The sequence below is a fragment of the Oncorhynchus mykiss genome, chromosome 13, assembly GCF_057628025.1.
Source record: "Oncorhynchus mykiss isolate SJ-2025 chromosome 13, ASM5762802v1, whole genome shotgun sequence".
Taxonomy (NCBI): Eukaryota; Metazoa; Chordata; class Actinopteri; order Salmoniformes; family Salmonidae; genus Oncorhynchus; species Oncorhynchus mykiss.
In genome coordinates, this window is record NC_143034.1 from 2,804,144 (window position 1) to 2,818,560 (window position 14,417).

The 14,417-nt window shown below is 46.3% G+C and overlaps 2 protein-coding genes across 2 annotated transcripts; both read right to left on the reverse strand.

Moving 5' to 3' along the window:
- Positions 1 to 6,730: 6,730 nt before the first annotated feature.
- Positions 6,731 to 9,189, reverse strand: LOC149978481 (uncharacterized). Its single transcript, XM_090194560.1, has 3 exons — positions 9,172 to 9,189; positions 8,257 to 8,862; positions 6,731 to 7,158 (listed from the first exon to the last, which is right to left on the reverse strand). Exons 1-3 carry the CDS (start codon positions 9,187 to 9,189, stop codon positions 6,844 to 6,846), a joined length of 939 nt encoding a protein of 312 aa, XP_090050686.1. The 3' UTR covers positions 6,731 to 6,843.
- A 303-nt stretch (positions 9,190 to 9,492) lies between these two features.
- Positions 9,493 to 10,320, reverse strand: LOC149978482 (uncharacterized). Its single transcript, XM_090194561.1, has 2 exons — positions 9,971 to 10,320; positions 9,493 to 9,877 (listed from the first exon to the last, which is right to left on the reverse strand). Exons 1-2 carry the CDS (start codon positions 10,318 to 10,320, stop codon positions 9,493 to 9,495), a joined length of 735 nt encoding a protein of 244 aa, XP_090050687.1.
- Positions 10,321 to 14,417: the final 4,097 nt, after the last annotated feature.

Genomic DNA, 14,417 nt, shown 5'->3' on the forward strand with positions numbered 1-14,417 from the left:
CATATTGTAAAACAATGAACCCAATGACTGACCAATCAAAACAAATTAACCCAGTGACTGACCAATCAAAACAAATTAACCCAGTGACCGGCCAATCAACAGACTTTTGCAAAACCAATGAACAAATATTTGCGAAAGCAACACATATCTTGGTCGATCTTACCATGAAAGACAGTATAAGCTCAGTATAACCTCCACTATGTCAAAATGGTGCATGTTATGTAAGTTTATTATCACATTTCAACCAATCCAGTACATTTTGTACAAAACGTCAAAGGATTCTACTGCTGAAAACTGAAACAAACAAATTGATCAAACAGCAGGTCCTGGACAAGGTAGCATGTCCTGTGAACAGGTCAGGGTTCCATAGCCGCAGGAAGAACAGTTGAAACTGGATCAGCAGCACATCAAGGTGGACTGGGGACAGCCAGGAGTCATCAGGCCAGATAGTCCCAACATATGGCCCTAGGGCTCAGGTCCTCCGAGAGAGAGATGGAAGAATTAAAGGGAGCATACTTATGTTCACACAGGACACCAGATAAGACAGGAGAATTGTGTGACCTCTCACCTCTCTGGGTGTAGAAGTGTCCTTCCTAACCAGTCCCTCAACAGCTCTCTGACTGAGCTCCATCCTCACTGGGTCTTCAGAGGAGAGGAAGGCTGAGGAGGGATGGATCAATCATTCAACAAGTCAGTAATATAAAGAGAGTGTTGATCATCTCCCACCTATGGAGAGACCTTTATACTGTATCCAGGGTTGGGTAGGTTACTTTCTAAATGTAATCTGTTAGTTACTAGTGATATGGGATATAATATATGTCCTGTCTAGGTCGGTGATAGGGTAGAATATTGAATCAGAGGTGATATGGGATATGTCCTGTCTAGGTCAGTGATAGGGTAGAATATTGAATCAGAGGTGATATGGGATATGATATATGTCCTGTCTAGGTCAGTGATAGGGTAGAATATTGAATCAGAGGTGATATGGGATATGATATATGTCCTGTCCAGGTCAGTGATAGGGTAGAATATTGAATCAGAGGGGATATGATATATGTCCTGTCTAGATCGGTGATAGGGTAGAATATTGAATCAGAGGTGATATGGGATATGATATATGTCCTGTCCAGATCAGTGATAGGGTAGAATATTGAATCAGAGGTGGTATGGGATATGATATATGTCCTGTCCAGGTCGGTGATAGGGTAGAATATTGAATCAGAGGTGATATGGGATATGATATATGTCCTGTCCAGGTCAGTGATAGGGTAGAATATTGAATCAGAGGTGATATGGGATATGATATATGTCCTGTCCAGGTCAGTGATAGGGTAGAATATTGAATCAGAGGTGATATGGGATATGATATATGTCCTGTCCAGGTCAGTGATAGGGTAGAATATTGAATCAGAGGTGATATGGGATATGATATATGTCCTGTCCAGGTCAGTGATAGGGTAGAATATTGAATCAGAGGTGGTATGGGATATGATATATGTCCTGTCCAGGTCGGTGATAGGGTAGAATATTGAATCAGAGGTGATATGGGATATGATATATGTCCTGTCCAGGTCGGTGATAGGGTAGAATATTGAATCAGGGGTGATATGGGATATGATATATGTCCTGTCTAGATCGGTGATAGGGTAGAATATTGAATCAGAGGTGATATGGGATATGATATATGTCCTGTCTAGATCGGTGATAGGGTAGAATATTGAATCAGAGGTGATATGGGATATGATATATGTCCTGTCTAGATCGGTGATAGGGTAGAATATTGAATCAGAGGGGATATGGGATATGATATATGTCCTGTCTAGGTCGGTGATAGGGTAGAATATTGAATCAGAGGGGATATGATATATGTCCTGTCCAGGTCAGTGATAGGGTAGAATATTGAATCAGAGGGGATATGGGATATGATATATGTCCTGTCTAGTTCGGTGATAGGGTAGAATATTGAATCAGAGGGGATATGATATATGTCCTGTCTAGTTCGGTGATAGGGTAGAATATTGAATCAGAGGTGATATGGGATATGATATATGTCCTGTCTAGGTCGGTGATAGGGTAGAATATTGAATCAGAGGGGATATGATATATGTCCTGTCTAGGTCGGTGATAGGGTAGAATATTGAATCAGAGGTGGTATGGGATATGATATATGTCCTGTCCAGGTCGGTGATAGGGTAGAATATTGAATCAGAGGTGGTATGGGATATGATATATGTCCTGTCTAGGTCGGTGATAGGGTAGAATATTGAATCAGAAGTGATATGGGATATGATATATGTCCTGTCTAGTTCGGTGATAGGGTAGAATATTGAATCAGAGGGGATATGATATATGTCCTGTCCAGGTCGGTGATAGGGTAGAATATTGAATCAGAAGTGATATGGGATATGATATATGTCCTGTCTAGTTCGGTGATAGGGTAGAATATTGAATCAGAGGGGATATGATATATGTCCTGTCTAGTTCGGTGATAGGGTAGAATATTGAATCAGAGGGGATATGATATATGTCCTGTCTAGGTCGGTGATAGGGTAGAATATTGAATCAGAGGGGATATGATATATGTCCTGTCCAGGTCGGTGATAGGGTAGAATATTGAATCAGAGGGGATATGATATATGTCCTGTCTAGGTCAGTGATAGGGTAGAATATTGAATCAGAGGGGATATGATATATGTCCTGTCTAGTTCGGTGATAGGGTAGAATATTGAATCAGAGGGGATATGATATATGTCCTGTCTAGGTCAGTGATAGGGTAGAATATTGAATCAGAGGGGATATGATATATGTCCTGTCCAGGTCGGTGATAGGGTAGAATATTGAATCAGAGGGGATATGATATATGTCCTGTCTAGTTCGGTTAAAAGGTAGAATGTTGAATCAGAGGTGATATATATGTCCTGTCCAGGTCGGTGATAGGGTAGAATATTGAATCAGGGGTGATATGGGATATGATATATGTCCTGTCTAGGTCGATGATAGGGTAGAATATTGAATCAGAGGTGATATGGGATATGATATATGTCCTGTCCAGGTCGGTGATAGGGTAGAATATTGAATCAGGGGTGATATGGGATATGATATATGTCCTGTCTAGGTCGATGATAGGGTAGAATATTGAATCAGAGGTGATATGGGATATGATATATGTCCTGTCTAGGTCGGTGATAGGGTAGAATATTGAATCAGAGGGGATATGATATATGTCCTGTCTAGTTCGGTTAAAAGGTAGAATATTGAATCAGAGGTGATATGGGATATGATATATGTCCTGTCCAGGTCGGTGATAGGGTAGAATATTGAATCAGAGGTGATATAATATATGTCCTGTCTAGGTCAGTGATAGGGTAGAATATTGAATCAGAGGTGATATGGGATATGATATATGTCCTGTCTTGGTCGGTGATAGGGTAGAATATTGAATCAGAGGTGATATGGGATATGATATATGTCCTGTCTAGGTCGGTGATAGGGTAGAATATTGAATCAGAGGTGATATAATATATGTCCTGTCTAGGTCAGTGATAGGGTAGAATATTGAATCAGAGGTGATATGGGATATGATATATGTCCTGTCTTGGTCGGTGATAGGGTAGAATATTGAATCAGAGGTGATATGGGATATGATATATGTCCTGTCTAGGTCGGTGATAGGGTAGAATATTGAATCAGAGGTGATATGGGATATGATATATGTCCTGTCCAGGTCAGTGATAGGGTAGAATATTGAATCAGAGGTGATATGGGATATGATATATGTCCTGTCCAGGTCAGTTCTACACATACAGTTTAAATGTCACAAATAACCTGCTTTTCACAGCTGTTCTACTTCCCTAACATTAAAACAAATTATACATTTTCACATAGGATTCAAGATGTTTTTAAATCACAACGTTACAGTATGTTTTATTACGTAGGCTACCCAGCGTTCTCTGCTTAAGCCTTTGCTTAAGGACGTAGTTGTGAATGCAGCCGCAGAGCATGTTTATAGTGTGTCGGTTTCGGTTGGTTGGGCTTTTTGTTATGTCGTTTTGTTATTGTCATATTTCATCACATTTAGTCGTCGATGTTACATTCTTTGCAAATGAAGCACATTTCCCCTCATACACTTACCGGGTATTATCAATGGCTGCCCCCACTCCAAAAAAATATAATATATTTTGTGATGAAGTGACGTTACGAAAATTTCGGCAGGTACATGATTGGCTTAAAACCAATTGGAACGAGCTAGGCTCTTCATTGGCGTTTTTTTTTTTTTGCTCTCTTTCTCTGAATTGGAACAAGCTGAAGCATCTGATTGGAGGAGAGGAGTAATGGAACAATTTGGACAATTGGAATAGAGAGGAATGTGTGAAAGGATCACACAAAGAAATTGCCCGTTCTTCTAAGTCAGGAAGAGGGGAAAATGTGGGCGGGTTTTGCTGGGTGAGAGGAGTCGTTGGCTGGGGACATGTCAACAATGCATATTCAGTAGCCATGTGCTTTGAGCATCGGGTCAAAAACAGTGATGATGACAACAGAAGCCCAGTCTAGGAGTTTTAATGATGAACCAGAGTATACATAGGGAAACAGGATGGAAATGGAAGGTAATTATAGCAATGTAAATCCAATAAACATTCAATAATAATGTCAGCCATCTCTATACACAAAATAACACACCTCACAACGTTGCTCTAATGTATTGTGTGTGTGTGTGTGTGTACGGCCTTAGTACACGGTACATTAGCATGCACACAGGCTCTATTTCTTCTAACCGTCAGGTGGATGTATAACATGTGCGGTGATAGGGCGCCTGGAGCATTGATCGATTGGCGTTACACCATCAAGAGCAGTTTGAAGAAAGTGCATCTGGGCCACTGACCTGTGGGCCACTGACCTGTGGACATGTTCAAAAATATATATATATTTTTTAAAGTAAGTTATTTATATATTATTATTATTTATTTATTTATTTATTTATTAAATTTGACTCCTTTTTCATGGTATCCAATTGTTTAGTAGCTACTATCTTGTCTCATCGCTACAACTCCCGTACGGGCTCGGGAGAGACGAAGGTTGAAAGTCATGCGTCCTCCGATACACAACCCAACCAAAGCCGCACTGCTTCTTTAACACAGCGCACATCCAACCCGGAAGACAGCCGCACCAATGTGTCGGGGGAAACACCGTGCACCTGGCAACCTTGGCTAGCGCGCACTGCGCCCGGCCCAGACAATCCTACCGGCCAAACCCTCCCTAACCTGGACGACGCTAGGCCAATTGTGCGTCGCCCCACGGACCTCCCGGTCGCGGCCGGTTCCGACAGAGTACTCATAAAATGCGCATGTTGCTTGGGAACGGACCGACGTTAGTCTGGTGTCTCGCCTCAGACCCGCCTACCATGGGTTACCCTACCAGTAGGTCTTATAAACTACAGACAATATAGCTCTGAGGGTCCTCAACACACACAAGCCTCTACACCGCGTTCAAGGTCTCGGTCCAGGTAGAGGGGAACTGAACTATTTACAATAGAAACATCCGACCATCACAACCAGTGGCTCAGTGTCCTTCACCTTTCCCCTTAGTGTCCTTCACCTCTCCCCTTAGTGTCCTTCACCTCTCCCCTTAGTGTCCTTCACTTCTCCCCTTAGTGTCCTTCACCTCTCCCCTTAGTGTCCTTCACCTCTCCCCTTAGTGTCCTTCACCTCTCCCCTTAGTGTCCTTCACCTCTCCCCTTAGTGTCCTTCACCTCTCCCCTAGTGTCCTTCACCTCTCCCCTTAGTGTCCTTCACCTCTCCCCCTAGTGTCCTTCACCTCTCCCCCTAGTGTCCTTCACCTCTCCCCCTAGTGTCCTTCACCTCTCCCCCTAGTGTCCTTCACCTCTCCCCTTAGCGTCCTTCACCTCTCCCCCTAGTGTCCTTCACCTCTCCCCCTAGTGTCCTTCACCTCTCCCCTTAGCGTCCTTCACCTCTCCCCCTAGTGTCCTTCACCTCTCCCCCTAGTGTCCTTCACCTCTCCCCCTAGTGTCCTTCACCTCTCCCCCTAGTGTCCTTCACCTCTCCCCCTAGTGTCCTTCACCTCTCCCCCTAGTGTCCTTCACCTCTCCCCTTAGTGTCCTTCACCTCTCCCCTTAGTGTCCTTCACCTCTCCCCTTAGTGTCCTTCACCTCTCCCCTTAGTGTCCTTCACCTCTCCCCCTAGTGTCCTTTACCTCTCCCCCTAGTGTCCTTTACCTCTCCCCTTAGCGTCCTTCATTTCCTCCAGCCACTGGGCCACGGTCTTACCCCCCGCAGCAACAGAGCAGAACCCCACGCCGCCGAAGCGGCTGTGCCCCGTCTCCCGTCGCTTCGGCAACCCACATTTGGAGCAGACGTACTGCTCGCGTTGCCTTCTCTTCCCAGATGTCCCCTCCTCTTTGTCCTCCGCCATCCTCTTCCTCCTCCAAGCCGTTGTCCTTGGCACCGGAGGAGGTAAAGAAGAGCCCGTCTGTGGTCCTTGGGCTTGCAGGGTTTGGGAGGGGCCGGGAAGTGCGGGGGATTGTTGCTCCAGGTGGGCTGGCAGAATGGGCGCGTGGGCGGGCCCTCCTTGCTGGGTGGTCTGGCGTGGGACTGGGGGGGGGGGGGGCGGCGTAGGGAAAGGGAAGAGTGCCTGGATTCCCTCCCGCTGGTAGTGGAGGGAGGGGCCCGGCCAATTTGCAGGGCCCGAGTTGAGTCCGAGAAGGCAAAACAGAAACAGAGGAGATAAATAATTAGAGAACATAAGAAAAATAATGATAGCCATCGCCTGACCTTCATATGAATTTAATGTAGAGTCAGGCAATATAATAGTAAGGTGAAGGACATGAACACTAACAACATACCATTGGAGAGTCTTTTCCTAGGACAATGGACGACTTCCCCTTCGTTGCCTTGAACCGCCCCTGAACGATCCTCTCCTGGTGCCGGGCAGGGTAGATCAAGCGCTGCTTGTCTAAGTCCGGCAGCGCCAGCCACAGCGCCACCAGACCGTCTACCCTGCGGTCCGACAGCCCCTGACGGTTCCTCACCCCCACCAAGGCCATGGCAAGCCGACAGACGTGCTGGTAGCCCGGCAGTCTATCAGGGCCCTTTCGTCTCCCCCTGAAGATAAAGAGACATGGAAGAATCGATGAGGACGATGTCACACACATTTAGGGGTAACACATAAGATTCTTCTACAAAAGGAAAGAGGAGATGTTATTTTATATCGTGTAACTGATGGAATCTGTTTAAATGTACCGTGTGTCAAGTTAAACTGTAGTTTGTTTTGTTTTCCTGTTTAGTGAATGATCACTGTGAGTAGTTTTAATGGAGTTTAGGCCATGAAAACGGTGTGTATGCTCATTTAGAAACCATGACCCAATCAGATAAGAGGAAATTGCCTAGGATCAGAGACCAGGGCCCAGAAGATGGTTCGCTAAACAAAGAGAGGACCAAGGACATTCCACCGGGGGAAAGACGTTGGGGTCATAGAATGTAAAGCTGAGGAGGTGACGTCTACAAGGGAAGAGTATAAGACTGTGAGCTTTCTAAGTGGATGCACTCAGCCGATTGGCTGATCCGTGGTATTAAGCCGATTGGCTGATCCGTGGTATTAAGCTGATTGGCTGATCCGTGGTATTAAGCTGATTGGCTGATCCGTGGTATTAAGCTGATTGGCTGATCCGTGGTATTAAGCTGATTGGCTGATCCGTGGTATTAAGCTGATTGGCTGATCCGTGGTATTAAGCTGATTGGCTGATCCGTGGTGTTAAGCTGATTGGCTGATCCGTGGTGTTAAGCTGATTGGCTGATCCGTGGTATTAAGCTGATTGGCTGATCCGTGGTATTAAGCTGATTGGCTGATCCGTGGTATTAAGCTGACTGGCTGATCCGTGGTATTAAGCTGATTGGCTGATCCGTGGTATTAAGCTGATTGGCTGATCCGTGGTATTAAGCTGATTGGCTGATCCGTGGTGTTAAGCTGATTGGCTGATCCGTGGTATTAAGCTGATTGGCTGATCCGTGGTATTAAGCTGATTGGCTGATCCGTGGTATTAAGCTGATTGGCTGATCCGTGGTATTAAGCTGATTGGCTGATCCGTGGTGTTATTAAACACTGTACGACGCCGACAGTGAAGCGCCATCTCCTTCCTGCCGTATTAAACACCCAAAACGTGTCTTGAGTTTGTCTCAATTCCTTATTTCAGAGGTTGCAATAACATTTTTCTTTTTAACAACACAAAAAGGTCAATTATAATTACCTCTGAATCAGAGGAGTGGTCAGGGTGAGGAGAACCGTGTCGACCAGGGGCCTCAGGAGAGGTTCCGTCTTCAGGGGCCTCAGGAGAGGTTCCGTCTTCAGGGGCGGTGGGACTGGTTGGCCCAGACCTGGGTGCGTCAGCGGGTTCCCCTGACAGAGGTGCCGCTGAGCTGGAGGACGGGCCGCTCATAGGAGGGACATGAGGGATGTGGACTGTCGGGTCCACATCCTCCTCCTGAAAGCCCTCGTCCTCCTCGTCGAGCTGCTCGACGGCGACTGCCTCTTCCGGAAGGCTCTCAGTGGTGACACCTGACGCGAACCGCCGCATCAGGTGCCAGACGTCCAGCCGAACCACCAGCTGGTCCCACTCATTGTACATGGCAGCTGTCTTTGATCCGCCGAAGCTGGAGCAGCAGTCTCGGTCCACGTACATGAGCTGGGGGGGCGCCATCCCAGCGAGCCGGTACCGCTCCATGAGACCAGCCGCCATGGGGAGCAGGCCCTCACCGGCAGTGAGGACACTGACGAGGACCTGCCCATGCTCGTTACCGACGTTGGTAACCCAGGCGGCTGTGTCTGCAGCGGTACCCGCAAGTTTTTTAGTCACCTGGAGACAGACACACAAAGACAGAAAGGTAAAGACATTGTTGCGGCGGCAGGGTAGCCTAGTGGTCAGAGCGTTGGACTAGTAACCGGAAGGTTGCAAGTTCAAACCCCCGAGCTGACAAGGTACAAATCTGTCGTTCTGCCCCTGAACAGGCAGTTAACCCACTGTTCCTAGGCTGTCATTGAAAATAAGAATTTGTTCTTAACTGACTTGCCTAGTTAAATAAAGGTAAAATAAAAAAATTAAATGTAAATATAGATATACAAAACCAGACATGACTTATCTCTACATTTTTAAGTGAAAACTCACCTTCTTGGTAGAGTCCATCTTTAAGATGGGGGCATGCTGGGGGCATGCTGTCCTGTGACCTGCGGGTTGTGAGGATGCTGAGGTCGCGCCCTTTGGGGAACAGTGCGTCACAGACCTACAGAAAGCTGTGTGAAAGTCACAGCGAGTCCTGGATGCGGAGTTGTATACGGTACCTCGGGGAGTGCGAGCAGTTTCTGGCCTTGGGCACTGGGCGGCAGTTCACCGATCCGCCGGAGATGCCCCCGGTGCCCTCACCCGTCTTGCTGCTGACGGTCTACAGCCGTGACGTGCTGTCGCGGCTGGACGAGGTGAAGGCCAGGGTCACCTCCATCTTTGGATGGAGGTGACCCTGGCCTTCACCTCGTCCAGCCGCGACAGCACGTCACGGCTGTCACATCGTATCAATGAGCTACATCTTTGGATGGAGGTGACCCTGGCCTTCACCTCGTCCAGCCGCGACAGCACGTCACGGCTGTAGACCGTCAGCAGCAAGACGGGTGAGGGCACCGGGGGCATCTCCGGCGGATCGGTGAACTGCCGCCCAGTGCCCAAGGCCAGAAACTGCTCGCACTCCCCGAGGTACCGTATACAACTCCGCATCCAGGACTCGCTGTGACTTTCACACAGCTTTCTGTAGGTCTGTGACGCACTGTTCCCCAAAGGGCGCGACCTCAGCATCCTCACAACCCGCAGGTCACAGGACAGCCTAAGAGGAGAGAGAAAGAGAGAGAGAAATCATATGAATGACATGCAATTAATTTGACTTCATTACTAACTAACAAAATTTGTGTGAACTTACTTGTATGTCAATATTGCTGGAAACTGGCAGCGATGCCTAGCGTCCAGCTGACTGACAAGGTCCCGTGACCACGCCGCGACCTTCTTCTTACACCGACCGCATTCCAGGTACTCAGTGGCCATGAGATACCAGCGGTCGATGTCCAAGACCCTCCGGATGGTCTTGTAGAGCCCAGCCTCACAGAGTGTGCCTCTGCACCCAGACTGGGGGCATGCCAGCCTGTATGCCCATATACGTACGGGCATCCAAAGGAACAGCTGACATGCGAAGAAGGGCTCGGGGGATGCGGGCGGATGATTGTAGATCGGCCAACATGCACATTCCAACATGCCCACATCAATATCAATCATTGATACGATGTGACAAAATAATGAAATGAGCGTTGGTCAAGTTTTAGAGTAAAACAAATGAAATTAGTGATGAAAATGGAAAAGAGAAACTCATGATTACGCTACATACATGGATGACAGCTACATACTGGATGACAGCTACATACATGGATGACAGTTACATACTGGATGACAGCTACATACTGGATGACAGCTACATACTGGATGACAGCTACATGGAGGATGACAGCTACATACTGGATGACAGCTACATACTGGATGACAGCTACATACATGGATGACAGCTACATACTGGATGACAGCTACATACTGGATGACAGCTACATACTGGATGACAGCTACATACTGGATGACAGCTACATACAGGATGACAGCTACATACAGGATGACAGCTACATACTGGATGACAGCTACATACTGGATGACAGTTACATACATGGATGACAGCTACATACTGGATGACAGCTACATACTGGATGACAGCTACATAGATATCCTTGCTAGACAACAGAGACGCACCAATAAAGATCTTTAGACGGGTTCGTAGAGCCAGTGTATTTTATTTTATATTATATTATTACTGTCGTCTAGTTAGTTATCCCATTTAATTTCATATTTACGGTGTTGTTATTAGTCAGCTAGCTGAGTGGTTAAGTTAGCATTAGCCTAGCTATCATCCGCGACCATGAGTTCACTAAGCTACTCTGGGGCTGAACATTGTCGTGAAAGAGGAGAAGGAAGAGGAGGATGTTACAATACAAAAACAAGTAGAGGGTGAGGCTTTTACCGTGAAACAAGAAGAGAAAGGCGTTTCAGTGAAAGACGAGGAAGACGCGTTCAGAGTGAAAGAGGAGGAGGATGTTACAGTAAAAGAAGAGGAGAAAGAGGAGGATGCAGTTTTTGGAGTGAAAGAGGAGGAGGGGGAGATGACTGTCACATCGAAAAAGGAGGAGGAAACTGGACATACTGGATGACAGCTACATACTGGATGACAGCTACATACTGGATGACAGCTACATACTGGATGACAGCTACATACATGGATGACAGCTACATACTGGATGACAGCTACATACATGGATGACAGCTACATACTGGATGACAGCTACATGGAGGATGACAGCTACATGGAGGATGACAGCTATATAAAGGATGACAGCTACATACAGGATGACAGCTACATACAGGATGACAGCTACATACTGGATGACAGCTACATACAGGATGACAGCTACATGGAGGATGACAGCTACATGGAGGATGACAGCTACATGGAGGATGACAGCTACATGCAGGATGACAGCTACATACATGGATGACAGCTACATGCAGGATGACAGCTACATGGAGGATGACAGCTACATACAGGATGACAGCTACATGGAGGATGACAGCTACATGGAGGATGACAGCTACATACAGGATGACAGCTACATACTGGATGACAGCTACATACAGGATGACAGCTACATGGAGGATGACAGCTACATGGAGGATGACAGCTACATGCAGGATGACAGCTGCATGCAGGATGACAGCTACATACATGGATGACAGCTACATACTGGATGACAGCTACATGGAGGATGACAGCTACATGGAGGATGACAGCTATATAAAGGATGACAGCTACATACAGGATGACAGCTACATACAGGATGACAGCTACATACTGGATGACAGCTACATACTGGATGACAGCTACATACATGGATGACAGTTACATACATGGATGACAGCTACATACTGGATGACACCTACATGCAGGATGACAGCTACACGCAGGATGACAGCTACATACAGGATGACAGCTACATGGAGGTTGAAATCTACATGGAGGATGACAGCTACATGGAGGATGACAGCTACATGCAGGATGACAGCTGCATGCAGGATGACAGCTACATACATGGATGACAGCTACATACTGGATGAAAGCTACATGGAGGATGACAGCTACATGCAGGATGACAGCTATATAAAGGATGACAGCTACATACAGGATGACAGCTACATACAGGATGACAGCTACATGCAGGATGACAGCTGCATGCAGGATGACAGCTACATGCAGGATGACAGCTACATGCAGGATGACAGCTACATGGAGGATGACAGCTATATGGAGGATGAAAGCTATATGGAGGATGACAGCTACATGGAGGATGACAGCTACATGGAGGATGACAGCTACATACATGGATGACAGCTACATGCAGGATGACAGCTGCATGGAGGATGACAGCTACATGGAGGATGACAGCTATATGGAGGATGACAGCTACATGCAAGATGACAGCTACATGCAGGATGACAGCTACATGCAGGATGACAGCTACATACATGGATGACAGCTACACACATGGGTGACAGCTACATGCAGGATGACAGCTACATGCAGGATAATAGCTACATACATGGATGAAAGCTACATGGAGGATGACAGCTACATACATGGATGACAGCTACATGGAGGATGACACCTACATGCAGGATGACAGCTACATGCAGGATGACAGCTACATGCAGGATGACAGCTACATGCAGGATGACAGCTACATAGAGGATGACAGCTACATGGAGGATGACAGCTACATGCAGGATGACAGCTACATACATGGATGACAGCTACACACATGGATGACAGCTACATGCAGGATGACAGCTACATGCAGGATAATAGCTACATACATGGATGAAAGCTACATGGAGGATGACAGCTACATACATGGATGACAGCTACATAAAGGATGACAGCTACATGGAGGATGACACCTACATGCAGGATGACAGCTACACGCAGGATGACAGCTACATGCAGGATGACAGCTACATGCAGGATGACAGCTACATAGAGGATGACAGCTACATGGAGGATGACAGCTACATGGAGGTTGACAGCTACATGCAGGATGACAGCTACATGCAGGATGACAGCTACATGGAGGATGACAGCTTCATGGAGGATGACAGCTACATTGAGGATGACAGCTACATCGAGGATGACAGCTCTCAAACCTGTTTGAAAATATCAGGACGTCTGGGACTGCTCAAAGACGTGATCAGTAGCCCTCAGATTGTGTCTCTGACCAGCTCACATTAAATGAGTGTCGGTGACGGCCGCACACCCCGAGTAGGCAACGACACAGTGACTTTGTCCCAATCACAAAAACTTGTCAAAGACAGCTAAATCGGGGCCAAAATCATGTAGTGTACAGGCCCCTTCCTGTACTGTGCCATCCCCACAGCATCAGCAATGGATTTGTCCACTTAAAATATATATAAAAAAAATGTATATAATTTGCAACTGCTCGACTGCTCAGGAGGCGAGTAGTTTAGTGAACTCATGGTCGGGGATGTTAGCAAGCTAGGCTAATGCTAACTTAACCAAATGAATAATAACAACAGCATAAATATGAAATTAAATCGGATAACTAACTAGACGACAGAATCGGGTTTAAAACACAGTGGCTAATATACACTAACCCGTCTAAAGAGCTTTATTGGTTCGTCTATTTTGTCTAGCAAGCTACCGAGGAGTCTGACTAACTGTTGCTGCTGTTGAAAGAAGCGTTCCGTCCACTAGATTATACGTCACACCAGCAGCATCGCTTTAAAGTCGCACATCGCCACCTGCTGACTGGAGTGGGTAACGCAGTTGAGTAAAATGTAACTTCAGCCAGTTGAGTAAAATATAACTTCAGCCTCTTGTGAAAATGTGAGCTGCTGTCTGATGAAGAGAAACAGATATATCTAGCCTCCAAATACTGAAATAAGATACATATATTTTTGTTAGAGTGCACTGAAAATATTCAGCTGCAATAATAATTATCTTGATAGTTTGTAAAGCTAGCCAATGTTACAGTTTGAATAGCCTAGCCAGCTACTGTAAATGTCCATTTGTGTTTCGAGGCTGTTGTTACATCCTAGATAAAAGCAGGTCATTGGCTGCCTCGATCACAAGAGGTCTGTACTGGACTTCTGATTGGTTCCAAGTTTAGGAGTTTGGCAAATTTGCCTGAGCAGACAGACAGAGTGTTAAAATATACTTTTCATGCGAAAATGTGCAAGAATTTAAGGTGACGACAAAAGTTATA

Coding starts and splice junctions, on each gene's coding strand:
- LOC149978482 (XM_090194561.1), bottom strand. CDS start 10,320: ATGATTGATATTGATGTGGGCATGTTGGAATGTGCATGTTGGCCGATC. Junction 9,878..9,970: donor CCAGCAATATTGACATACAA/GTAAGTTCACAC, acceptor CTCTCCTCTTAG/GCTGTCCTGTGACCTGCGGG.
- LOC149978481 (XM_090194560.1), bottom strand. Junction 7,159..8,256: donor ACCACTCCTCTGATTCAGAG/GTAATTATAATT, acceptor CCCTAAATGTGT/GTGACATCGTCCTCATCGAT.